We start from the raw sequence: 26562 nt of genomic DNA, 5'->3' as shown, positions 1-26562 counted from the left end.
GTCACCTGGAAAGATGTGCTGAGACCACTGCACACGTCACCAAGCAAACAGGAAGGGGACTTTCAAAATTCCCAAGGAATTTAAGGGGTAGCGCTCACAGTTGGTCACCTGAGGGCAGGGCAGTAGAGTTCAAATCAGTGACCAGAGAGGCGAGAACAGGCATTGTGGGACACCTCCCAGAGGCCAATCACAGCACTGTAATCGACCAGGGTGTCTACATTGGTACCGTGGCACTGTAGCCCCAGTGCAGAAAGCTATACGCCTCTCATCGGGGTGGTTTTTTTACAGTGCTGTTTCTGCGCACTAAGTGGCTTGGCAGTGTGTACACCTCGGGAGTTACAATGCAGAAAGCTGCTTTACTGCGCAAAAACTTGCCAGTGTAGACAAGGCCTTAGATATCACCCTCCACAGAAGCCTGTCTCCATCAGAGGACAGGGTTCAAAAGCCTTTGGCCATAAGAAACAGTGTCATTCATTTCCCAGTCATATCCATCAGAGCTATGATGTCTCGGATCAGAACAGTTCTCTTGCACCAGCTCTCTGTTGTGAGTGACATTCCACTTCTGTCCTCTCCAGAAATTTCTTAATTTCTTTCCAAAGTTTATTATTTTCCAGGACACATTATCCTGGCCCTCCCTCATCCCATTGTCAAGGGGCATTCAGAGGGACATAGCATGTCAGAATCAGGTAGGCTTAGTGAGAAAAAAAATCTGTACCATCTCCAAGAGGAAAGAAGCTCATTCGGGGAACAATTTCATCTAAGGTTAATGGAAGAATGGATCTCCAACATAGTATCAGTTGGATCAAGTCAGACCAATCAGATATGTTCTAAGAGCTATGACTCCAGCTCTGATCAGCCAAGATATACCAATCATGTTTTACAACACTTAGGCAGTAACTTTTATCAACAAGGAAGGAGGTACCAGATCCTCAGTTGTACCATGAACATCTAATCTTCTCTCTTTCTGGTCAAAGAGGAGAAAATATATATATTCTATACTCCCAAGCACTGCACAAAGTGGAAATAAACATCACAGCAGCTTTGGCTACTCCAAGGGGAGTCTGGGAACTAAGAAATCTGGGTTCCATTCCCAGCTGTGTCACAAACTCCTTCTTGAGACCTTGGGCAAATCATATAATCTCTCTGTGCCTCAGTTTCCCACTCATAAAATACTTCCCTACTTCTCAGGGCTGTTGTAAAGAGGAATGTATTACCATCTGAGGTGTTCAAATTATGGTGATGGGGACTGATAAGTAATTAAACACACTGATAGGAGCCCATTGCTGGAGCTTGTATGTTGTGTAAAAATACTTTTAAATACATGGAGGTCTCCTCTGACATTTGAATCTTCAATAGACAAATCAGTTAATTTTTCAGAGGTAGCATCTACTGTACATGTTTCTTCTCAGTTATTCTTCTTGATAAAATGCTTCATTTCAGTAGTGTATGTAATTCTTCCTCAATAAACCCACAAAATTAAAGCAAGCGCAATAAATCTTTGGATATGCACATAAGGCCGTTTGAACTCAATGAAGCTGACAGTAAGAGAGAGTGAGGTCTGCAGAAAATCATTGTGACAACTAGCCAGCAAGGTGCTGTATCCTTTTTTGTTTTTGAAGTAAGAATTCTTGCTTCAAAATCCTTTTACAGTCATTTTTAAACACCAATTATCGGTAATTAAATTGCAGTGCAACACTAATTTTGCTAATGCTTGTCATTTACTGTGCAGTATATTTAAAAAATACTCTTATCAATCTCAGAGATGTCAAAAGCTCTCTTTCCCTGTGCTACACTCAAGTGAAAACCTCAACTTGTGGGAGCCTGAAAGGACTCCAGACTGACATTAGCAACTGTGATGTTTCAGAGCTTTTGAGCAAGTGCACCATTTACAATTTGAGGAGATGTATTTAGTACACAGGAGTGCCATTTGAGGCCAAGAGTGAAACACACAGAATCAATAAGGGTCCAGTTACATAATGGTTGGTGTTTGTCACACTTTTAACTTATGAAAGTCGTTGATTATACTTTCCTGACATCATAATCGAAAGGTTGTTGTTTGGTAATGGTGTATTAGAGTGCAGCACAAGGAAGCATGCCACTTTCCTTGTGATTAGGCTGCCTCAAGCTTAAAGGTCTGTCACATGCCAATATTCAACAGGACAAATGTTCATCTGAAAATTATGTTTAAACAAAGACGCATTTTTAAAAAAAATGAAAAAAATAGATGGTGTGAAAGTTGAAAGTGTATTATTGTTCCACTTTAGACTATATGCTGAATAGTTGCTCCAGTGACTGCAATTAACAAACATTTACTTTCAATTCATTTTGTTGTAGGCTGAGTACTTTTATGAGTTCCTGTCCTTGCGCTCACTGGATAAAGGCATAATGGCTGATCCAACCATAAATATCCCCCTGCTTGGAACAGTTCCTCACAAAGCATCAGGTTTGTGTTGTTCATGTTATAAAAATAATGTTTCTGGAAAAAAATACATTCTAAAGCAAGTAGTTAAAAGGGTAAATACCATATTATAAATTGCACTGTAAATTTTAGCATCAAGGAAATTGTTTGTTATAATGCTGAACACTTGTTCCATGTAAATAATATGAAATCACTTTACCTTACTCCATTACTAAAAATCTAATGAACAGCCCCTTTTAGTTATTTTTCTTCTTTGACCCAAATCTTGTTACTCTTATTCATGGAAGTAGGCCAGCAGGAGTTGGTCCAAAGTCTGATGCCTAAAATTCATTTATATGAAGCATTACTGCAGTTCAAAATTATTCAAAGGCATTATTATTTTGTTTTAGTTGATAACAGCTGGGTAATAGTAATACACCTCTACCCCAATATAACGCGACCAGATATAACACGAATTCAAATATAACGCGGTAAAGCAGTGCTCCGGGTGGGCGGGGCTGCACACTCCGGCGGATCAAAGCAAGTTCGATATAACGCGGTTTCACCTATAACGCGGTAAGATTTTTTGGCTCCCGAGGACAGCGTTATATAAAGTTAGAGATGTAGTAGTTAAATAATTGTCAATGGTTAAAGTATGTGGACATTATAAGTGCATATCAGAACTAATTTTACTGCAGTTTACTTTATATAGTCATTTAGATATGTGTAAAGTAGGCAAAAACGTTAAGACAGACTGACTTTGTTTTTCAGAATTTTTCATGATTATCAAAATTGAGCAGAATTTTTGTTTGTTTTTAATTTTCAAAAATGATTTTTAATTTTGGTTTTGTTTAACTCACTAAAGGACTAAGATGACCAATTAAAAGTTAGACAGTAGCAAAAAACAAAAAAAAAGTCAGGCAAATGGGAAAGTGGAGGAGAAAAAAGGGATTTTCCCTTTTTTTCAACTTAGTCACTTTGTGGAATTTTTGTAAAAAGAAAGAAAACATTAAAATTGTAAAACAACATTTTTAATTTGTCTATTTTGAAAATGAAAGGCAATAAAGGAAACATTTTGATGGCATTGTCAATTCAATATTAATTAAAAAAAATCAATTAAATTTTAAGATTGGAAAAGTGCATTTTTTGATCAATTCTTTTAGATTGAAAATATTCACCAGCTTTAGTAGTAAATTAGACTCACTGTGTCTGTGCAGAGGTACATGGAACAATCATGATATTCCAAAGTTCTTGTAGGATGAGGTGCATCTTAAAACACCAGAAAAACTGGAAGAGCCTTCCAGTAAGTGGGCAGTGTGATTGAGATAAGTCATCCTATCATCCTATAGGTTTCAGAGTAGCAGTCGTGTTAGTCTGTATCCGCAAAAAGAACAGGAGTACTTGTGGCACCTTAGAGACTAACAAATTTATTAGAGCATAAGCTTTCGTGGACTACAGCCCACTTCTTCGGATGCATATCATCCTATAGTTGACTTACTTCACTTGCGTACTGCAGTGCTGTTAAATTGTATTAAGTTAATATTTCTTCCCTAACCCCAATCTAACTTCACCTCTTTTTCTAATCTACAGACCAAAGAGATTACACCTTTCCCCCCCCATCTCCAGCAAGTATATGCCAGACTTGACTACTTAGAGTCAGATTCTAATATCCTTACTCATGCTGAATAGTACCTCGCCCAACGATAGTAACGTTGAAATCAATAGGAATAGTTTTGGAATAAGGTATTGCTCATACTATGTCTTCACTGCAAAAAATAATTGTGTTTTTAAATTGAGATTGCTATCTTGAGGTTAGCTATCTCAACGTAAAATCCTGGTGGAGGCTGGCACTGAAAGTTCTTACCTTGATGTAGCTAGTTCCATCCACCCATGGTGGCTTGTCTACACAAAAAAGTTGTTCTGTTTAACTATACTGGTATAGTTAAAGCCTTACAGTCCTCCTAGTGTGGACATAGTTTTGCCAGTACTGTATAGTTAATTCAGGCTAATCTGAGGTAAGCACCTTCATACTGGTATAACTGCATCCACACTAAAAAAAAAATCACAACCCTCACCAGCATAGCTATAGTAGTACAAAAACGGTGGCTAGACCATGCCACAATCTTGCCCACAATGATCTCCTTTACAGCCCTATTCATTGAAGCTACTATTAGGCAACTAACATAATTGGACCATACATCAATGATGGTCTAAAAACTGTTCAGGGACCTCTGAATGCTCTGAAAGATTAGCCCAAAATCTATTTTTTAATGCATGGAAAAGGCAGAGCCTGAAGAAACAAATACGGGAAACATATAAAGCAGTGCTTTCGGATAAACGAATTCCTTTCTGGGGAAAGAGAAAGAGAAACTAAACAAAATCATTAATGCGCATTTAAAAACATATTTTTAAAACTGACAACACTCATGGGTAATTTAAGATTTTACTTCTGGATAAAACACAGCTTTTTCTTGGTTAAAACAACATTATTATGACTGGGGGTAATAAACTCCCAAAATTTAACTTGTAATATGAATTGAGTGTGAAAAGGCTCATTTATAATAAGGGATGGTTAAAAACAATCTTAACTACAAGAGAAAAGAATTGTGCAGCATGAGTGAGAAGTTTTTACAGTGTGTGTGAAAGCCAGATAAAGGAAAAAACAGCTGAAATTAAATTGCAAGTGTTAATTTGCATACTCTTCCGAAGGACCAGTAGGAAAACTTAAATAGACCTATGATGTAGAAGAGATCTGTAATGTAATTAAGCAGATACCTGTAGGTAAGTCACCAGGCCCTGAAGTCTCATCTGAATAGTGTAAAGCTTTAGTAAAGGGTTGGTGCCCAAGCCTGTCAATTTATTTAAGTTTCCTAGAATCTTTTCAGACTCCAGATTCTACATGAGAAACCCTTATTTTATTGATTTTGAAGCCCAACAGAGATAAAATTGATTGTGCCTCTTATAGACTTATTTTTCTATTAAACATTGATGTCAAAGTATTCACCAAAGTGCTTGTTAATAGGCTTGATTTTCTGCTGTCACGACTGAGACCAGACAGAGTTTAACTGTGGCCACTAACTAAGAAATATAGTGTGTTCTGGGAGTGATCCATTTGGCCCAGTCCTTGACGCATGAAAGGCCTTTAATCAGGTAGAGTAGAATAGCTTTAAGAAGAGTGATGGATAGTGTATAGGTGTTTTTCTGATGGCCATTCCTTCCTGTTCTCCCTCCGAGGCACAGGCTGAGCTCCTACTCTCCAAACAGTTTAGCAGCAGGAATTGTCCCTCCCAACTCATTCTTGGTTTAGGAGCTAAGGCTCAGATCCTCAAAGGTATTTAGGCACCTAACTACCATTCATTGACATCTCCCATCAGCAGAGAGTGCTAAGAGGAGCGGAGAAAGGGAGAAGGCATTGGGTAAGAGGAGACAAATCTCAGAAAAAGAAGGGAAAGAAATGGGGAAAGTAGAGAGGGAGGACCCCATCATGGCAGGGGTATAGTAAGAAATGGAGCCAAGAGATTGTGAATTCCAGCCCAAAATCTCATGGCTACTACACATTCAACTCCTAGGATGCTGGCATCATTACACACGGTCTCCCACGAAATAAAATGATTCAAGGGTTGGAGAAAATGCCTCACAGTGAGAGACTTAAAGAGCTCCATTTCTTTAGTTTATTAACAAGAAGATTGAGAGGTGACTTGATTACAGTGCATAAGTATCTTCACAGAGAGATAATACCGAGTACTAAAGGGCTCTTTAAACTAGCAGAGAAAGTCATAACAAGAACTAATGGCTTCAAGCTGAAGCCAGACACATTCATATTAGGAACTAGGAACACATTTTTAACAGTGAGGGTAGTTAGATATAGGAACAAACTACCAAGGGAAGTGGTGGATTCTCCATCTCTTGATACCTTCAAGTAAAACTGGAGCCTTTCTGGAAGATACGCTTTAGCCAAACACAAGTTATGTTTTAATCAAACCAGTTAACAGGCGGTAACTGGGTGAAATTTAATGTATTGTGATAAATGGGAGGTCATACTAGATAATCCAATGCTCCTTTCTGGCATTAAACTCTATGAATCTATTTATTTAAATCCACAGGCTGAAGTAATTTAGGATCAAATCTTGATCCCATTAAACTCAACAGGAGATTGTCATGAACAATGGATCCAAGCTTTGGCCCATAGTGGCATCACCAAATTTTACCTCTATTTCCTCTAAGACAAAACATTGTGACATTTTTCTTAATACCATTCTCTTGAGCACTGCATTATTTACTATATTTTGCACTGAGAAAAGCAAATGTTCACTAAAATTTAAATTATTCATTGCATTTAAACTGTTTTTAATCCACAGCATGACTTTTCCACTTACTGCAGAGATATCTATTTTTTAAATAGTCTTTTAAAGAGGTCAATATAAAAGTAAAAACAGATTTTATAATGAAAATGTCAACAGTCCCTTAGCTATGTTGGATCTGTCAGATGCAGAATAAGTTTTAGTAATAAACTGTGTTGTATTTTTATATTATATACACAACTTGCATTTGAGACTCTTTATGGTATATAGAAGTAACACAACGAACAACAAAAATTGCCCACCTACTACTTACAGAAAATGTTTATAGCAATCAATTTAAAACAAACAAAATACAAAGCTCTTAGCTCAGTATTTTGCTCTGAAGTCTCAGACCAAATTTAGGGGAAATGAGTGAATAATCACAGATAGCTGGATCCAATTTATAAAGGAGCAAGGAGGAGCCAGTCATCAAGAGAGGAGATAATTGCTTCATCTGAAGATTATTTAAGATCAGTTGTGACAATCACATAACTTCATTCCAAAGCTCTGGGATACCAGGCCTTCCTCCTCATTAAAATACTCCAGATTTACTGCCTTTAATTACTTACTAAGACTCTTTGTAGTTCAAAAATGTTGGCTCTCCAAGAAGAGTGTGCAAATCTCCAGCTATCCATCACATTTAGGACACTCAAGGAGTTCTGTCAAAGTGGTGTCTCTCTATTCTTTAAAATATTTTTATCAATTATCTTATTTATGAAGTGTGCTATCTTGCCATCACTTCACATAACAAGCTTTTATTAAAGACAGTTATTTAAATATCAATGGCCGTATCCATAAGAACAGACTATATCTAGGATAAAATTTTCAGAAGGGAGTAAGTCCCATTTTAAAACGTAACTTAGGAGCCTGAGTCTCAGTAGGTCTTAGCGTGCAGCTGAGACCGAGCCTCCCAGCTCAGGGAGACAGACTCGTATCAGTGGGACTAGAGCTAGCCTACTAAAAATAGTAGTGTGGAGGTTGCAGCTTGGGTAGCAGTTCGGATTCTCAAGCTCACCTAACCCCCTGTTCTGAGCTCAGGTGCCTAGAGTGGCAATGTTTACATGACTATTTTTAGTGCACTAGTTCAAGCCCTGCTAGTGCGAGTCTGTCTACCTGGGCTGGGAGACTTGATCCCAGCTTCAGTGTAGACATAACCTTAGGTATTTAGGCACTTAACTCCCATTTAAATCAATGGGAATTAGGCACCTAAATACTTCTGAGGATCTGTGCCTACATCACTTCTGAAAAATGAGAGTTAGTTAGGCACATAAGTCAGGTACTGTTGAAAATGTTACCCCCTAGTCTGCTTTACAAGACTAACTACTTTGGGGTACAAGTAGAAGTGGTTTTGTCTGACTGTTAACAACATAGTCTGTACCTGCTAGTTTTCACAAATAACAGATATCAGAGAGATGTAATGTTTTAGACTCATAGACTTTAGGGCCACAGGGGACCATCAGGATCATCTAGTCTGCCTTTCTGCACATTGCAGGCTACAGAATCTCGCCCACCCACTCCTGTAACAGACCCCTAACCTCTGGCTGAGTTACTGGAGTCCTCAAATCATGGTTTGAAGACTATTGTGGGGTTACAATATATTAAGGTTTAAATATTTATACATATTTTTTCTTTTTAGTCGTTCAGGTTGGATTTCCATGCCTTGGAAAACAAGATGGAGTAGCGGCGTTTGAAGTTACTGTGATCATAATGAATTCAGAAGGCAATGTAATCCTCCAAACACCCCAAAATGCTATCTTCTTTAAAACATGTCAGCAAGGTAAGCCATGGTGACAGGATATCATTAGTCTGTGATGGTTAAATTGCTCAAGTCTCATTCCCAATACAGACAGACATAACAGCAATATTGGGGTTAAACAGATTTAAGTGAGAGTCATCATTCATAGGTTGTTGTTCTGGCTCTGCCACGGATTTGCTGGCAGCTAAGGCAAAGAGTTCTTAAACGCTTTTCATAGTTTGAACTACATCTCACTAGAAAGACCGTCTTGATGACACATCTCTTCCCATTCATAATCACACAGCATCTCTGTGTGACTATAGAAATGGCTCCCATGGGAAACAAATATTAATAAAGTTTTAATTTTCTTATTAATGTGATTAAGCAGGTGGAAACAAGGAGAATTAGCAGCATGTCACCAACCTGCTCTCCACAGACCACTGATATAGATAGGCTAACATTTTCAAAAGTGGCTACTAAGTTGGGGTCCCCCAATTTTTGGGTTTCCAACTTGGGCCTCATTTTCAGAAGTGCTGAGTACCTTCAACTCCATTTGAAGTCAGTGAGAGCTGCAGTTGCTCAGAATCTCTGGAAATCCCGAACTGGGCACCCAAAAGTTGACATTGCTGAAGTCAGTGACCACTTTCGAAAATGTTGTCTGGCACCTCTCTGTTTCTCAGTACAGCAGTCTATAAAATGGATATAACACAACTCACCTACATCACCGAGGTGCCATGAGGCTTAGTTAATATTTGTAAAGTACACAGAGATATTTGAATGGACATCACTGAGGTGCAAATTCTCCCACCCTTATTCATATTGAGTAAGTACCTTACTATGTAGGTCATACATTTCATTTCACTAGGGTCATTTGCATAGTAAAATACTACTATATGAATAAGGGAGTCAGAATTGAGCCCTTTCTGAGTTCAAGGTTTATGCTTATCAGCCAATATACACAGCTGGGGTGTACTGACATAAAATTAATCAAAAGTTATATTGGCTGATGACAGAGCACCCAAGAGTGTATCATCCTTAGAAATGGTTTATTGGGGGGGGGGGGGAAACAATGTAAATATACTTATGAAACATTAACCCAAAATTAATAGTTTTTTTGGAGAGTGTTTTTGACACAAATTTTGAGGCTACAGAAAATGTTTAAAAGTTTAGCTTCCAAGATAAGGCAGTTATCAGATATTGTCTGAAGTTGTATCAAATTAACATGACACAGTTTGTATACAGTGAATGCGATTGTTATTAATTCCCTTAAGTCTTCTTTCCTCTTCTCCCATTTACTTCCCCACCCCTTTTTCTCCTAACTAATTGGCAATGGCAGGGCTTCAAAGAACAAGCAGCAGGAGCAAAAGCTGTTTATTCTTTGAAACCCCACTATTGCTTAACAGCAGAGAGGAGCTGGCCTTCTCCTTTGAAGCCTCACTTCTGCCAATTAGCTGAGAGAAAATGGGGGTGGGGATGGGCAAGAAATAGGCAGAGAGGAAGATGGGAAGCTTAATGGGATTTAAAAATGCAAATCTTATACACACGGCAATGTGTGTGTTTGATGCAAATACAGCAGAGTTCAAAAGCATTTTAGAACTTTTAATTTTTATTTCTATTTAAAGCTATTAAGTTTAATAAAGTTTGGAAGAAGTGTAGTGGTGACCTGCCTGATAGAGACTGTAAGGCTCTAACCTATATGTATTTTGGGGAAATACTTATTTCTATGAGTTTGGAACTCTCTCTAGCCCATCCAGCTTTCATCCAAGCCATATTTTATGTGCTATCATTTACTATTATCATCATCAATTTGCAGAGATGCAGTTTTAGCTTTAGGTTGGCCCAGTGGACTGAGGTTGAATGGTCATTTTGGTCCTTCACTCACAGAGCCTATGAGACAACAGCACATTGCAGGGGCAAATCTCCAAACTCCAGAGGCATGCAAGAGAGGAGATCTATCATGCCAATGTCTTTCAGACCATATACAGTTATCTGAGGGTGAGCCTGTCATTTTTGTGCTTAATTTAGGGACATAGATACAGCAACATTTTGTGATGGCTATAGGGAGAGATGGGGATGTTCTCACTGGTAGGTTGGTTCATAAAAGTTTTTTGGTTTGGTTGTGTTTTTAAAGTCCCCCATGGAAAGAAGAGAGGAAACAATGAAGCTTGTCATACAGCCATGAAGCTCATATTCCCTGTTGCCTGGCCCTCGATCATGGTTTCCAGCTATTCCTGGCCAGCCAGGAAGGTGCCCGTGCTAGAGGAAGTAGGGAAAGCCAGGGAGCAATTTTGTGGGAAAGAGGAGGCTTTGTAGTGGCTAAGAGGTGGCCACACAAAAAATAATATTTTTCCATTTTTCTATTTGAAATGGCATTTATTTAAGCATGCATTTTCTGTAATGAATAGCAGCTCTGCATTTGGGCACAAAGGAAAGTACATTTCCAGAAAGGATCCTAGAGTACAGCGTTGGAATAAAATAAAACAAAATGTCTTTATGTTTATTACTACTGTTTCAGATAGCTTTACTTTTATAGCAATACATTTTGCTTCCTATATCTACAGCTTATATATAGTATCAGAGGGGTAGCCGTGTTAGTCTGAATCTGTAAAAAGCAACAGAGGGTCCTGTGGCACCTTTAAGACTAACAGAAGTATTGGGAGCGTAAGCTTTCATGGGTAAGAACCTCACTTCTTCAGATGCAAGGCAGCTTATATATAGTGACTCTCAGTCTTCACCTTTTCGTCTTCTCCAGTTCCAGTTCACTCGCTTTTGTCTGGTGGTCTAGAGCTTCACTTCTGCACAACATACAGAGCCTTTTGAAGCAGAATTTATTCCATTGTCTCTATTCTCAGGTTTACCCATGGTACCTTATTGACTTCAAAGGGATTGTAGAGAAGTAACCCAGGACAGAAAATGATTAATAATCATGACAGCTTGCCATATTTGCCTGTAGTTTTATTTAACCATCTCTTATGATTTCCATAGGGAAATTTGTTTAAAAGTTAATCTGTATACTTTCAACTGACTAAAATTGTGGGTGGGGGAATTAGTGTGAATTACAGTTTGTAATATCTGTGGCCTGCAGAAGTGCCCCATGCAAGCTGGCGCATCTAAATTTACAAACATTCTACAGTTTGCAGCAAAAGTAAAATATTATCTGTGAACTCTGCAAATATTTAAACTTTGGACTCCACTTAATTCCATTCAGGAGTTGGATTGTGTCAATGGTTGGTGGTACATCTTTCCAGCATCAGCCTGATGGATTGTACCACTTTCTGGTAAAGACAAAAATAGAGAAGAATTGGGGCCATTGCTGACAGACATTGTCAATTAAGAAAGCTGTTTTATGATCATTACACACAAACAATTAACTTGATACTAACAATCTAGCCAATTACCATCAAGAAACTCATCTAATTTTGATTAAAAATATTGATGAGGTTGTGGCAAGGTGATTCTCAGATTATCTGTCTACCTCAGAGCTCTTTGAACTTTGCCATTTTGGTTACAGAACAAGGTTTGGCAAAGAGTTTGGTAGATAATTCCCTCCTGGTGAAGGATAAATAGCAGATGACCATGCTGATACTGTTAGAGCTATATGCTGATTTTGGTACCACTGCTCATGAGGTACTATTGGCTTGTTCCAATGGAAGTAGACATGGCTGCCACTCAGTAGCTTTGTTTTTGTCTGAGAGATCTCAGTAGGTATTTTGGACCAATTGCTCGTTTGCCCTGAGGGTTCATTTGCGGGGAGGGGTTCCGTAGGGTTCCAATTTCTCCCACCTCTTGTTCAATGTGGATACGAGGCAGCTGATAGTGAAGAGGCATGGGCTGTGATGTCTTTTAGAATGCTGATGATGCCCAGATGTGTTTCTCTTCCACTGTTGTCAAATGCCTTGGCCACTGTTGGGTAGAGATTTGGGATGTGACTAACGGTTGAATGATGATATGGGATCACTGGGCAGGAATGCTTCCTCCCCATCATCTTCGCCCAGTGTGAAGATTGAGTCTTTCATTTCATACAGATCCAACACTAGAGTAATGTAATGCACTCTGCCTCGGGCCACACCTTAAATCAAGCTAAAAACTGAAACCGAGCCTGCTAGATAAGCAGTATATCTAACTAGGAGCATGACACCAGTGCTCCAGGATCTGTGTTGGGTAGCTATTCATTTCCAAGCAGTTTAAGGTAGTGGGTTTTGCAGACAGGCTACATTATTCATTAGTCTATTGATTAGCACAGAGTGGTAGAGCACTATCACAGGTACTTTCAAGAGTGCAATCGACCATATGATGCAACCTGTATTTGTAGATTAACAAAGAGATTGATTTTTAGCTGAGCTTCCATCTCAATCACATTTATGGCTCTGGTCGATAAATCTTGATATTCACCTCAACAAAAGTTGCTATCCAGTTATTTTTGCTCTTCTGTCAATAGACTGTATCGACGCTGTTGAAAGTGGAGTGCTAACTGAAGTATGTAATATCTGATTAACAATGTTTTTGTTTTTCATGAAGCTGAATGTCCAGGAGGGTGCAGAAATGGAGGTTTTTGCAATGAAAGGCATGTCTGTGAATGTCCAGATGGATTTTATGGGCCTCATTGTGAGAAAGGTAACTTTACAAATTCCCTCAATTGTTTTCTTCACTATAGTCCTACTGAAAAAGAGCAGTCACTGCACTGAAATCTCTCTCTCTCAAAAGTGTAAATGGCCTTTCCTGGAGGCTCTCTTGTGTTGCTAGATATCTGTAAATATTAAATCCAAACACAAGAAAATTATTGTTATGACCCCAGAGCTAATGAAAACATCAGTTGCTTAATGAAAATGCCAACTTCTAAAGAAAAATATCTGCTCTCTAAAGGATATATTAAACATGAAATTGACCAACAATTAAGAGACCCTTAATCACAAACAATCCATCTGGCAAGAGATTAAATAGAATTCTTCTGCTAATGAAGACTAGCTGGAAAATCAAGTATAGTGTTCTTGTTGTTTTGCATTTGTTATTTGAAGATAGTATCTAATTTGGATGCCAAAGCTGTGTCTCAAGCAGACTGACAATGGAGAGGGAAAATGTTTCGGGTAGATTCTCCCTTCTCTTTCCATAAGTGAAGGGGAGCCAATAACAATGCATTTGGGCAGTGAGAGGGATGGGATTATGGATTAGTTGATGAGTACACTAGCTCTTGTACATGCTTCCTACTTCTTCCCAACCCTGGGGAAGGCCCTTGCATGGGTGCTCTGCAGAGTGTCAGGAGAAGGCAGAAGCCAGTCACAAGACATCTCTCACTCAGCCTTGCAGGCATTCCCTGGGTAAGTTAATACTGGCCAACCATGAAGTAAAACTGCTCCCTGACATTCCTCCTCAAGGGCTGGGTAGGGTAGCAACAATAGCTGGGGAGGAGGCTGTACGAGAGCACAGCACCTGAAAAAGCCATGCTGCTGTGGGAGCTTCGAGGCAATGTGGAGGCACAGGACTGCTGTACCGATGGCCCTGGCCTTGACAGATGTCCCAAGATCCATAGCTACAAAGGACTGAACCCTGACCAATTCCATACTCACACCACTGAAATATTTCAATGAGTCCAAATTCGCTATTTTCAGTCCTCAATTTGGGAAAAATCTGTGTAAGGGACAATTTTTGCTCTCAGTGTTCAGATTAAGTAGGATGAACACTAAAGTCAATCTTCAGTTTTTTACAGTGTTACTTCAACCACTATAATCTATGCGCATAATTATGAAACATCTTTCTGCATTAGCTATTTTATATTTTAAAGCTGACTTGTTATACTAAGCAGAAGGAGGAAAAGTGTTGTCTGAAAACTACTATTTTTGCTTATTACTGATTTTTTTGAATGACTGTTATATAAAATCCTGTATCAAATTTTGGCATGTTCATCTCTCCCTCATGCCAGCATTTTGTTTTCTTTCACTCTTGTCAAATTAGCTTTGTGTGCGTCCCGCTGCATGAATGGTGGGCTCTGTGTCACACCAGGTTTGTGCATCTGCCCTCCTGGATTCTATGGCGTCAACTGTGATAAAGGTAACAGTATAGAATAAAAAGCAGTCAAATTGTAAGCCACCAGCTACAGCTACCTTTGTAGTCCCTATCCCACCTTCTTGCATGCTGATTTCCCCACAGTGGTGGTAGTGGATCATAATTAGGACCCTACCAAATTCATGGTCCATTTTGGTCAGTTTCACAGCCATAGAATTTTAAAAATCATAAATGTCAAGATTTCAGCTATTTAAATCTGAAATATCTTGGTATTGTAATTGTATGGATCCTGACCCAAAAAGGAGTTGGGGGGGTTACAAGGTTATTGTAGGGGGGGTTGTGGTACTGCTACCCTTACTTCTTAACTGCTGCTGGCGGTGGCGCTGCCTCCAGAGCTCTGCAGCTGTAGAGCGGCGGCTGCTGGCCGGGAGCCCAGCTCTGAAGGCACAGCCATCGCCAGCAGCAGTGCAGAAGTAAGGATGGCATGGTATGATATCGCCACCCTTACTTCTGCGCTGCTACCTACAGAGCTGGGCCCTCAGTCAGCAGCTGCCACTCTCCAGCCACCCAGCTCAGAAGGCAGCAGCACAGAAGTAAGGGTGGCATGGTATGGTATTGCTATCTTTACTTCTGCACTGCTGCTGGCAGGGCACTGCCTTCAGAGCTGGGTCCCCAGCCATCAGCTGCCGCTCTCCGGCCGCCCAGCTCTGAAAGCAGCGCAGAAGTAAGGGTAGCAATACCACAATCCCCCTTAAAAAATCTTGTGACTCTCCCCCACACACAACTCCCTTTTGGGTCAGGACCCCCAATTTGAGAAACACTGGTCTCCCCCATAAAATCTGTATAGTATAGAGTAAAAGCATGGACGGCCTGTGGAGGCCCCCTTTGTGGAGGCTAGCCCCGGCTCCGCCCCTTCCACCTGCCAACCCCCGCCCCCGCCCTGCGGCTGGAGCCTCAAGACACACACACGCCCCCCCACGGCTGGAGCCCTGGGCCAGCCAAAGCCCCGAGCCCCGCTTCCCAGAGGAGTCCTGGGCCAGCTGCAGCCATGGCGCACCTCCCCTCCCAGATTCCAAGCTGCCTGGAATCTCTGGTCTGGAAGAAGCTTTTGATATTCCCCATGCAGGTTCTGGGGTGGCTGAGGAGGCAGTATTTGCTACTCAGCTTGCTGGGTTCATCAGTAAACTCCCTGGAGTCCAGGGAGATTATTGATGAACCTGGAAGCTGAACAGCACATACCACCTTCTCAGCCGCCCGGAACCTGCATGGGGCATAATAAATAAAAAACTCCCCCCCAAACCCCACAACTGGGGGTCCGGCAGCCACAGCAGTGCCAGGGGAGGCACTAGTCCTAACCCTCCCCTGGCCTATTATACCCGCCGCCCATGGGTAAAAGCACACAAAAGACCAATTTTCATGGGGGGAGACCAAATTTCACAGTCTGTGATGCGTTTTTCATGGCTGTGAATTTTGTAGGGCCCTAGTCATAAGGTACTCTTGGCTGTATGGTACAGTGCTGCAGAGATCCTGACAAGAGGACTATATATGATAGTGTCCCCTCAGACATTTGTTAATGTTGTCTGACCTCATATGTACACCTATGATACTTTCTGTGTCTATCTACATCCTCCACATCACAATATTAACAGAATTTTATGACTACAGCACTTTATATCCAGCCTAGTACATCTCTGCTACTTCATTCCTGGGCCTCTTCACACGATCGCGCTAATGTTAAGATAAGAAAAAACATGGCCAAAACTGAGAGGTGACTTTCATTGTAGTGCAAATTACACATGTATAAACCACCAGATGGTAGGTGCAACTTACATTCACTTTTGAACACTCATGTACATTAAATGAATAATATATAATGTACACAACCGTTACCTCCTTAGTTGGCTCCCTGAGGGACTGTAGCAGTGGCCAGCAAATTCATTTCCATTTGTGGCTTGGTGGAGGTGGGAATAAAGATTTGGACCTTGGTTTCCTTAGATGAAAGGTTGGTGCATTAACTTGTTGCATCTGGACAGATTAAAAAATAAGTAACTTATTCCATTTAATATTTTTTGATATAATGACCTTAGTGTATCAATAAAAAACAGTAAAGGAAGTATGATATTCACCATCCCAGAAGTGTTGGATATTTAAAAAATACAAAATTTCCTACTGAAATATATCTAAATAGTCCATCACACAGAAGGTGTAAGAACACAAAACTATACAAAACATTTGGTTAGTAAATTCAATAGGTCTTCAACGAGCTTTGTAACAAAGTCATGTTTTAAAGGAAGTATTTTAGACCCACATTCTGCAGATAGATATGCAATTATAGTCCCTTGTGCTTACAGAATCCATTTGGCTTAGTATGTATTTAGTCCTCAGTAAAGGAGTTTGGCCCAGATCCCCAAAGGGTCTTAGACACCCTAGACATAGGTACCACTGTGATCCACAAACTGCTGCTCAGCTGCCTTCTAGCCCTGTAGAAACCCAGACTCACCAGACATCTAAACATTTGCTGTAAAAGTTCCCTAGGTGTCTAGGCTTCTGCGACTGAGTGCATGCACTGCTGCCTTGGGCAGGCATCCAAGTGCCTTTCTCATGCCAAGCATTACCTAAGCATTCCCCACCTATCTCACCTGCAGGGCCCTGTCAGGCAGGCGTGATCTGAGCACACCTACCTCTACACAAAACACAGATGACCTCAGTTATAATCCTTAGCCTAGGATACTCATTTGGGATACTCATTTGGGATGTGAGACACCCTGGTTCATTTTCCCCTCTGCCTGAAGAGAAGGGATTTGAACGGGGGTCTCCAACCTCTCAGATGAGTGCCAAAGTGGTTAGAGTATAAATTATATGTCTAATGTAAAATTATTTCATCTTTTGTTTTATGTCCTTCAGCTAACTGCACAACAACCTGTTTCAATGGAGGAACCTGCTTCTATCTAGGAAAATGCATTTGTCCTTCAGGACTCGAGGGAAACCATTGTGAAATTAGTGAGTCTCAGCTTTACATTGTTTCACTTAAACCAAGGTTATTCCGGTTACAGTAGCTGGAAGATCAAGTGACACATTTCTGTGCTGCCTGACAGCTGGGGTTCTCAAACGGCAGGTTGGGACCCTCTGAGAGTGAGCCAGGCCTGTGTTTGCAATCTTCACAGCTGATGAGTATCAATTCATTGTTTAATCATCTCATTTTCTGTTTATTTTTTTAAACAAATCCATGGATTTAGCAGCAACCCTAGCTACATGAGCGCTCAGTCAACACCATATGCGTGTGCCAGGTCTGCAGCAATTTACACTCCTGCATGTGAGATTAGAACTGAGCCTCTAGATTCTAAAAGCAGAGTATGGAGCTTGACATATTAATTGGTATTGGGGGAAAGGGACCTAGGAGTGAAAGGACTGACAGCTTCAGTTGAAAGTATTAAGTTACATTCACATGGCAGCTTGAAAACTTCTTGTCACAAACATCAATAGACGTGCTATTTTCAGATGTTTAGCATCAAAGCCATTCAAAATATTTCAGTCTTTAGTCAATCTAACTGTTCTGCGTAAAGGTGCAGGTGGAAAGCAGCTAGCCTGGGACAAAACTGGGACGCCAGCTGTCAAACATTAGCTTAGCCTAAGATAAGAGTTTTCTCATAGCTCTGTTAAATTAGATTAATTTAGTAGCAACCCATGCTGGGATGGAGTGCCAGTGTTTTGGTTTTGAAAACATACACACAACTTATACTTTTTGCATTGTATCCCTCTAACAACATTCCGTGCTGCATCTTTCTTACCTTACTCATGCAGGTAATCTCAGTGACTTCTTTGGAACTATGCACATGAGTTAGGCAAACAGAGTTTGGCCTTATATTTGTAATATTTTTTTCTTTGAATGCTTAACATCATTAGACAAACAATCAAATTAGTATATCTCCCACAGACATGAAACTTAACTCACCATCTCAATATACAGATGGAAATAAGGGCCAGCAAACAGTGCAGTAACAGAAGATGGTAATAAGTCAATTGCTATACAATGAAAAAAGAATCAGAATGTGTTAAGACTTAAATTTGGCACAGTATTCGCATGTAGATCAAATGTTTTGTAGATTACCCCTGCCTATCTTTATATGCTACACAGTTTGTTTTCTATCAGTTTATCTCATCAAAATCAAAGTCAGTGGGAAGCATCAAGGTTTTATTATAGTTACGCAAATGAACAAGTGGTCTTTCAACATTGTTATGGTATGAGTGTCTTTCCTCTCATTCTAATTCTATGGGCCAAACTCAGAGCTGTGTAAGCAGGTACAACTCCATTGATTTCCACTACATTTGCATCTGCTTACATCAAGTCTGAATGTGAAACCTTGGCACTCTCCCCTTCCTTCCCTCCTTTGAGAAAAGATTGACATTGATGGAACTTATCACATGAATTTGATCAGGGTTTGACCCAAAGTGTGGGCAGTTCATACTTTTTGTCAGTAGCTTATGTATTTTTTTTAATTCATATACTGAGCCGTATTATAGAACATTTAAATAAGGCTATTCCATTTAAACCGACACAAACATGGGTATAAAAAACTAAACTCCTCTGTATTCTAAAACCTCCTGCTTGTAGGCTGGAAATCAAATCTCTTGTAATCTGCCATTGCTGTGGCAACATCTTACAAAATACGTCTTTCTAAAAGCACAGTATTCAGTTATATAGCAAGGTGCCAGCCAAATCCGGATCTACCTGAAACACAAATCACAAGTAGGATACTCCTCAGTCTTCATTCCTTTTTTTGTTTTAAAAGTGTATCTTGCTTGCTCCTTTAAGGTTGTGACAAAACTAGCACTTCTCTTAATCTCCTTCTGGTGTACTATCACTAGTAAATCTGGACTGGTAGCAGCAGCAGCCACTCTAGTGTTGACCAGCCTCTGGAATTTTTAACCATAGTGTCATTTAACCTTACCCAGGGCAGATGTAGGTGAGATGGGCCCTACTCCTGCAGAGACTTAGGTATACATGCAGGTTTACTCACATGAGTAGTCCCATTGACTTAGATGGAAATCCGGGTAGTAAATCAATTCCTATATAAAGAAAAAAGGATCAAAACATGTTAAGAACTAACTTGAAAATTCGTTGACTTCAGTAGGAGCAAGTAGAGCTATGCACATGCCTAGGTCTTTCTGGGATCAGGGCCATGGTCGTTGAAATGCTGATGGCTGCTGCCAGCCTGGCGGCACTGCACCAGTACTAGTGCAACAGTGGGAGACTAAAAAAAATGCTAGACCAGGCTTATAACATCAGAGGAGAAGCAAATCTCATTCCATTTCCTTAGATCCAGAGCCAGCTACATTCAGTCATGGAGGTTTCAGAATAAACAGGGGAAGAAAACCTTTGCATTAGGCAGAAAGCCATCTTCAGAGGATTGCAAATAGGGTTCCCCCCGTCCCCGTTTACATTGTTTAAACATTTTGCGAGATCCTTTAATAGCTGAGTCCCTCTCTAAAACTCCTGGGAAATGTACTAACCGTAATTTGCAATACTAACAAGCATTCTCCAAGTCCTTCGGGTTTCTTCTTACTGTAGTTATACATTGTCTCTAATTACTGTTTCAGTTTGAGACTGGCGAGTAGTAATTTTCTTTTTTATTTCTTCTCCTCCTTTCACCAACTGAGCTGTTCCTTTTTTCCATTTCCCAGTCTTAGTTTCTGTTCCACTAACAGATATGTACATAGCACAGCACATAGCATTTAGCTTTTGTTCCATTCCAAGAAGACATTTTAGCCCACAGTTAATCTGTGGGTATGTCTACACTGCAAAAAAAGGGTGTGTTCTTAACTTGGTTTAGCTAACCCGTGCTGGCTAACTTGGGTTAAGATAGCAATGAAAACATGGCAACTCAGCTTTTAACTTAGGTTAACAACTCAAGTGCAACCCAGGCTGCCCGATGGGTTAGCAGCTTGAGTTAAAGCCTAAGTTAAAAGTCAGGATGCCATGCCTTCACGGCTATTTTAACTCAAGTTTCAGGCTGTCTGCAGACTCAGGTAGACATCACTGCCTTAGTTACATTCAGTTCACATTTTCAAGCTTTTCTTCACAACCATTGAAACTAGAAACATTTTTTTAAATGAAAGCTTGGTTTCTGGAGCAGTAAATTGCAGCATGGAATGGATCCTACAGCATCTACAGAGTACACACAGTTCTGACTGTAAGGTGACAGGCCAAGCCAACCTGTTTATTTCCTGCAAATACTTGCAACATTTGTTCAGTTCTTGAGTATCCTGTTGTTAAGGAAAGCCCTAGTATCCCTTCCCTGTTTCTTTCATTTGTGCCCAGCTGCCTGGACCCTGAGCTCATATTCCTTGCAGCTAGCTGCAAAATGATGACACAGTGACACTGTGCTGCAGCTGCCCTAGGAGGGTATGGAGAAGTGGGCAGTACTCATAGAGGGCACACTGAATTCCCTCTTCAAAATCCCAGTGCTATGAGTGTAGCCAAAGTCCGTGTGGACACTCAGAGGCCATGCCCAGTTCTAGCCCAATTTTCAAGCTGCTTATGCATGCATATAAATCTTTGGAAAACTAGACTTCCCATGCCTGTAAGAGAGTGCCCCCCTACAGACTCTACTGCATACACACAAGACTTTTTAACAATATGATCCAATGAATATTTCAAACACAAAGTGTGTTTTTAAAACAGTTATCTTCCTCCCTCTCCCTGTAATTATTTTTGCATAAGTGGAGTACTAAGACCATTGTTTTCATGTTTCCTATTTCTAGGCAAATGCCAACAGCCATGTAGAAATGGAGGTAAATGTACCGGTAAAAATAAATGTAAGTGCTCCAAAGGTTACCAAGGAGAACTTTGTTCAAAGCGTAAGTACTAACTCTACTCAATCAATCCTTGTTATAAGATCATTGTGATAGCAATACAGTATCTTATTACTCAACATCAGCACTAACTCTGTGTTGCCAGGGTAGCTCAGGTTAATTTACTTCATGGACATGCTTCATTTATTGATGTTAAGGGGGTGGTTGTAAAACAAAGAACTTGTAAAAAACAACCAAACCTTTCAATAGTATGAGTTTCTTTAAAGCAGTAACACATCAGTATAATAAGCAAATGTTTCTGGATAATAACATTTCAATACTCTGGTATTTCAAAATACCACTGGAAATCTACCTTTTTATGAATGTAAATATTATGGGCCTGATTCTCCTCTCCCTTACTGACTTCATTGACTTCAATAGAGTTACTCCTGATTTGCACCAACGTAAGAGAGTTAAATAAGGACTTATTTCAGTAGTGGGGCAAGTTATTTTCAGAATTCTGCACACAGTCAATTTAAAATTATAGATTTACTGCTAGCGCCCTTGGCCATGCCAAAACTAACATTCTAAAGAATAGCAGGGAAAGCAACTATGTAACTTTATCTCTGAGTGAAATGTAAGGAAGTTGAATTCATGTTCTCACTTGATTACAGCTGTCTGTGAACCTGGTTGTGGATCATATGGAACCTGTGTGGAACCTAACAAATGTCAGTGCAAAGAAGGCTGGCATGGAAGACATTGCAACAAAAGTAAGTGAGAACAAAGCTCTGAGAATCCATACTGGAGCTTTTCACATATCATCTTCCATTTATAAATGGCTGGCTCAAAGCTACTACACAATCACTAGAAACAAAACACTCTCCTTAGTTAATAATCCTTTCATTTTTTAAAATGTACACATACAAATCATTATCCCAAACATTTTCAAGACTTACTTTTTGTTAACTGTATATTAATTACAAAAAAAGAATAAAACAATTCAAAACTACTCTACAGTGATTAATCTCACTTTTTTGCCTATTGGGAATTCTAAAATTTGGTATAGAGAAAATTTCTACGTGACCTAATTTATGTTCTGCTGATGCGGTGAGACTGATCCAAACCCCACTGCGGTCAATGAGAATCTCGGAAAGTGCGCCCTACTGTATCTGCTGTGCACACACTACTCTAACAACATGATTCCCACTGACTTCAGGCTTTCAGAACACTGGATAGACATTTCTGTAAATACAAATATATTACATAGGGGTTTAGAGCTGATTGGATTTTTTCAAAATTTCAGAGAAATAGACAACGTTTTTGCAAAATCTTCCCTCCAATTTTCAACCAACTTTAAAGCAGGTTAAAATTTAGGTGTGTGTAGGGGTGTTAATTGATTTGTTTTTAAACCAAACTTAAAGCTTCCAAAATTTGTTGATCACAATGTTACCTTTGTTGATCTATTTGACACCTAGTGCAATGTATAGGCAACTGACGACTTCAGTGGAGTTAAACCAGGAATTAATTTATCCTTAAGATCTCCATATTTAATATAATCTCCATTCCCAATAACAAGAAGTTATAAAATGACTTGAAATAGCAATTTAGATCCAGATGACAAATTCCAATTCAGCCTTATATATCATAAAATATAGTACTATAATAACAACAAATTGAAGTATTGAGACTTTTTTGATACAACCATTCATAAGATATATGTTTGCTGTAAACATTATTAGTTTGCTATCAATAGTTAATTTGAAAAGTGGCAGTGAAAAAATTAGCATATTTGTTACCGATATAAGTTGCTCCAGTTTATTAGATAGTAAAAATGAAAATTTCAGAACAATTTATTTTTAATGCCATATGCTTAATAAATCCACCAGACATGAACCTACATGATAGTATAAATTGAACAACCTAATTTAAAATTATTTTAGATGTCCATGATCCATTGGGTAGAGAAAGGTGTGCATGTTAAAATGCATCAGAGAATAATGACGAGTGTTTCTATAAAGCCAAAACATACTCTGACAGGAATGAGTTATGGTTTAAAATTAAGGCTTTGGGAATCAGTTTAGAAGATGTTGGATTTTATATTTGTTTGCCTAACTATGCCATTCCCTGACAAAAGAATAAATACTTTAACACATACAACAGACACAGTATAGCTAAAAATCAAGTATCTGGAAATCACTATCAATTTTAATGCCATCTTTTTCTAACACATCTGTAAAGTTAACCTACCAGCTAGCAAGTGAGCATTTTTTCATTGTGAATGCACATACATTTTACTGCCCCCAGAGAAGCAAAAAACGTGTAGCATGCATGCCATGGTACAAGGATTCAGTATTCACACATTAGTGTCTGTTCCAAGGGCTTTGAAGCCCTCGTTAATAAATACGTTGGTTTAAAGACTGGCTATAGTCCTGCAGTTCTTAGTTAGGCAAAACACCTTTTGCAATCATCAGGTTGGGGCCACCCTGGGTAGAATTCACCTCTGTATTAAGAGCCTAAGTAGAATTTACTGAAACTATGCATAGGGTCCTTTGTGCTTGAGTTCATTTTACTCTGCAAATAAAACCAAGTATCTCTCAGTCAGACTCATGTTTAATTTCAAAGAAAGAAAAAATGTAGCTACTTTAGGGGCGACTTCATTGGCTATGGAAGTCAATGGCTATAAAACAAAGATTAAAATAATCCCCACAATTTAAAACAGTTGTCCCCAAACTGTGCTGAGGAACGTTCAGAGGGGTGCACGGCAGGGCCCAGGCCAGCCCCCACAGGGGGCAGGGAGAGAGCACCACCCAGCCCTGCTCTGCCCCCAGCCACCACCCCCAGCCCAGCTCAGTCCTCATTCCCCCTCTGCTAGCTCCATCTCCTCCCTCATCCCCAGTTCAGCCCCAAGCTATGCCTTCAGCCCAAGCTCCTCTGCTGAGCCAACTGTGCTGTAATGGAGGAGGGGGCATGAACAGATTCCAATACTGGTAAAGGGGGGCGGGTCACAACAGGAAAAGTTGCCACCACTGATTTAAAAGTTCCATGCACAGTTGTACTGAGAAGCCATTCATTCCAACAATATTCTTAAAGAGAAGTGGTAAAAAAATAAAGCAACCCTGAAATTCAGTTTTTAAGTCATGTCCTCTTGAGGTTTTGTAATTAGATTTGTAAATGAAACGGTAAACGAATAGGTACAACACTGATACTTGTTATCCCATTTTCAGTTTCAGAAACAACGTATCTCAGATCCTTAATTTATTTTTCTGGGTGTTTGTTGCTGCCATTCTTGTTTTCTTTGTATTTGGCTTTAAAGCGAAGTAAAGTGCACATAATTAACAGACATTCTCCACTGGGATTTTTATGCTCAGCAAACCAATAAAACCATTTTAAAGCTCATCTCTAAGGGCTGCCTTTGACTCTCTGTCCATCAAACATTGTTGTGAATCCAGTGCAGTACTATAGCCCTAAGTATACTTGTAGTGCAGTGATTCTGTGATAAGGCAGCCTTACGGTAAAAGCCAGAGAGACGGCATCCTGTCATGATTAACTTTTTGTCTTATGGCACCCATTTTTTCCTGTGGGCACCTGTATGATGTGTATTAAAATTCCCTCCGTTCCCATGGGAAAAACTGTTTCAATTTGAAATGTTAACAATGAACCAGGAGTCTGCTTTTGTAGTTTCTTTCTCAATTTTTCAGGGTATGGAGCCAGCATTATGAGTGCCCTGAGGCCAACAGACCCCAAGCACAGACAGCACACGCCTTCACCTAAAAAGGCTGAAGAGAGGCATGTTCCACCCGAATCCAATTATATCTGGTGAACTCAAACATCTGAAACGTTTTATGTTACACAAAGTTCATAGCCTTCATTAACCTTTCATGTGTTGAATGTTAAAATGCTGTTCATTACAGTTAAGATTACTGGCCTGAATTTTATTAGCTTCATTATAAACCACTGAGCTGATATTTACTATTCCTTTTAAGTTTTATAAATCCTTCTTTAGCACGATTATATAGGCTTCTTGTTTCAGTGCTTTGGACAGTGTTTTGTACTATATTTCAGTAATGTTTAAACTTTCCTTTTTGATTATGTAGCTGCAAATATTTTCCAAAAATGAAACAATTTCCAAGTGAAGCATTTTGTAGAAGCTGCCCTCGGTTGATCTGATGACTAGAGAGTTTGCCTAAGCAACAGTCAGGGTTGTTTTTGCATTGTTACTATCATGTACTTAGAACGATTACAAATAAGTTTCCTAATTTAAAAAAAAAAATCCATACAGCAATATTGTTGGTCATAACAATTTTGCAGAGTGCTCTGTATTAAATATACACTATGGCATTTGAACAATATAATATATTGTAAACAAAGTAGAACTATAATGTATGAACTTTTTTGCATTGGCTTGAAGCAATATAATATATTGGAAACAAAACAGCTCTTATGTAATAAACTTTTTATACTGATTGTTATGTATAAAATAAAGATGCTGCTTTAGTTTTTTGAGGGCTGAAGTGTGTGGTCTGTTATAATTTCACTAGTGACATGTTGAAGGGATGTGAGCTCTAGGGCAGTTAGATCCCACTTCTAAAAAATAGGGAAATCACCCCAACTCTCCTATTTTCTCTGATTTCCCCCTCCCCAGATATTGATACATCGTCCCTGACAGATAGTATTTAACCCTGGGGCTTATAAAAATGCTTCAAAAGAGCACATTTTTGCCTTTGGAGAGGAGGAGATGGCAACAAATGGCAGATTCCACAATAATTTCACAGGATCTCTCAAGAGAATGTTCATGTTATCCCCCTGCACTGCAAACTATGCATGCTGAACCCTGGTCCGTGCTATTACTACACTCCATGGATTTTCAGGAACTAAGTATAAACACTGCTCACCGAAGTGGGTTTAAGATCACTATGTTTGTCATGTGTTTCTCTCCTTGTTTATGGTTACCGGATAGTGTTTTTGTTTTAAATTGGAAACAAATGAACAGATACCTATTCTCTCCCTTCCTCTCTACATCGCATGCATGTGTGGTACACAGAGCTTAACCGCATAGGCCGCGATCATGCCCCAAAGATCCATGCATTAATAAAAACAGTAGGGCCTGAATCTCATTAACATTAAGGCCCCTTTGCATCACTCTGGCCATGTAAAGGGGCCTTAGTGTAAATGGGAATCTGTAGAATAGAAATACAAATACAGATTTAGCTTGTTGGTATCGTAATTAGTGCTCTACCCTGCAAGCACAGAGTCTGGATATAAACACTTGGGCAGCTTTAATTTGCGCTTCAGTTTCC

General features: G+C 39.6%; 1 protein-coding gene across 1 annotated transcript in view; it reads left to right on the top strand.

Moving 5' to 3' along the window:
• Positions 1 to 25761, top strand: part of WIF1 (WNT inhibitory factor 1) — a 59780-nt gene extending 34019 nt beyond the window's left edge. The window contains exons 3-10 of the mRNA XM_034770643.1: positions 2335 to 2443; positions 8375 to 8515; positions 12992 to 13087; positions 14423 to 14518; positions 17378 to 17473; positions 21236 to 21331; positions 21940 to 22035; positions 24964 to 25761. Coding sequence (XP_034626534.1) covers positions 2335 to 2443; positions 8375 to 8515; positions 12992 to 13087; positions 14423 to 14518; positions 17378 to 17473; positions 21236 to 21331; positions 21940 to 22035; positions 24964 to 25085 — 852 coding nt within the window. The 3' untranslated portion in view covers positions 25086 to 25761. The remainder of the gene's footprint in view (positions 1 to 2334; positions 2444 to 8374; positions 8516 to 12991; positions 13088 to 14422; positions 14519 to 17377; positions 17474 to 21235; positions 21332 to 21939; positions 22036 to 24963) is intronic.
• Positions 25762 to 26562: the final 801 nt, after the last annotated feature.

This window comes from Trachemys scripta, chromosome 1 (assembly GCF_013100865.1).
Source record: "Trachemys scripta elegans isolate TJP31775 chromosome 1, CAS_Tse_1.0, whole genome shotgun sequence".
NCBI lineage: Eukaryota > Metazoa > Chordata > Testudines > Emydidae > Trachemys > Trachemys scripta.
This window is presented reverse-complemented; position numbering and strand designations above follow the sequence as displayed.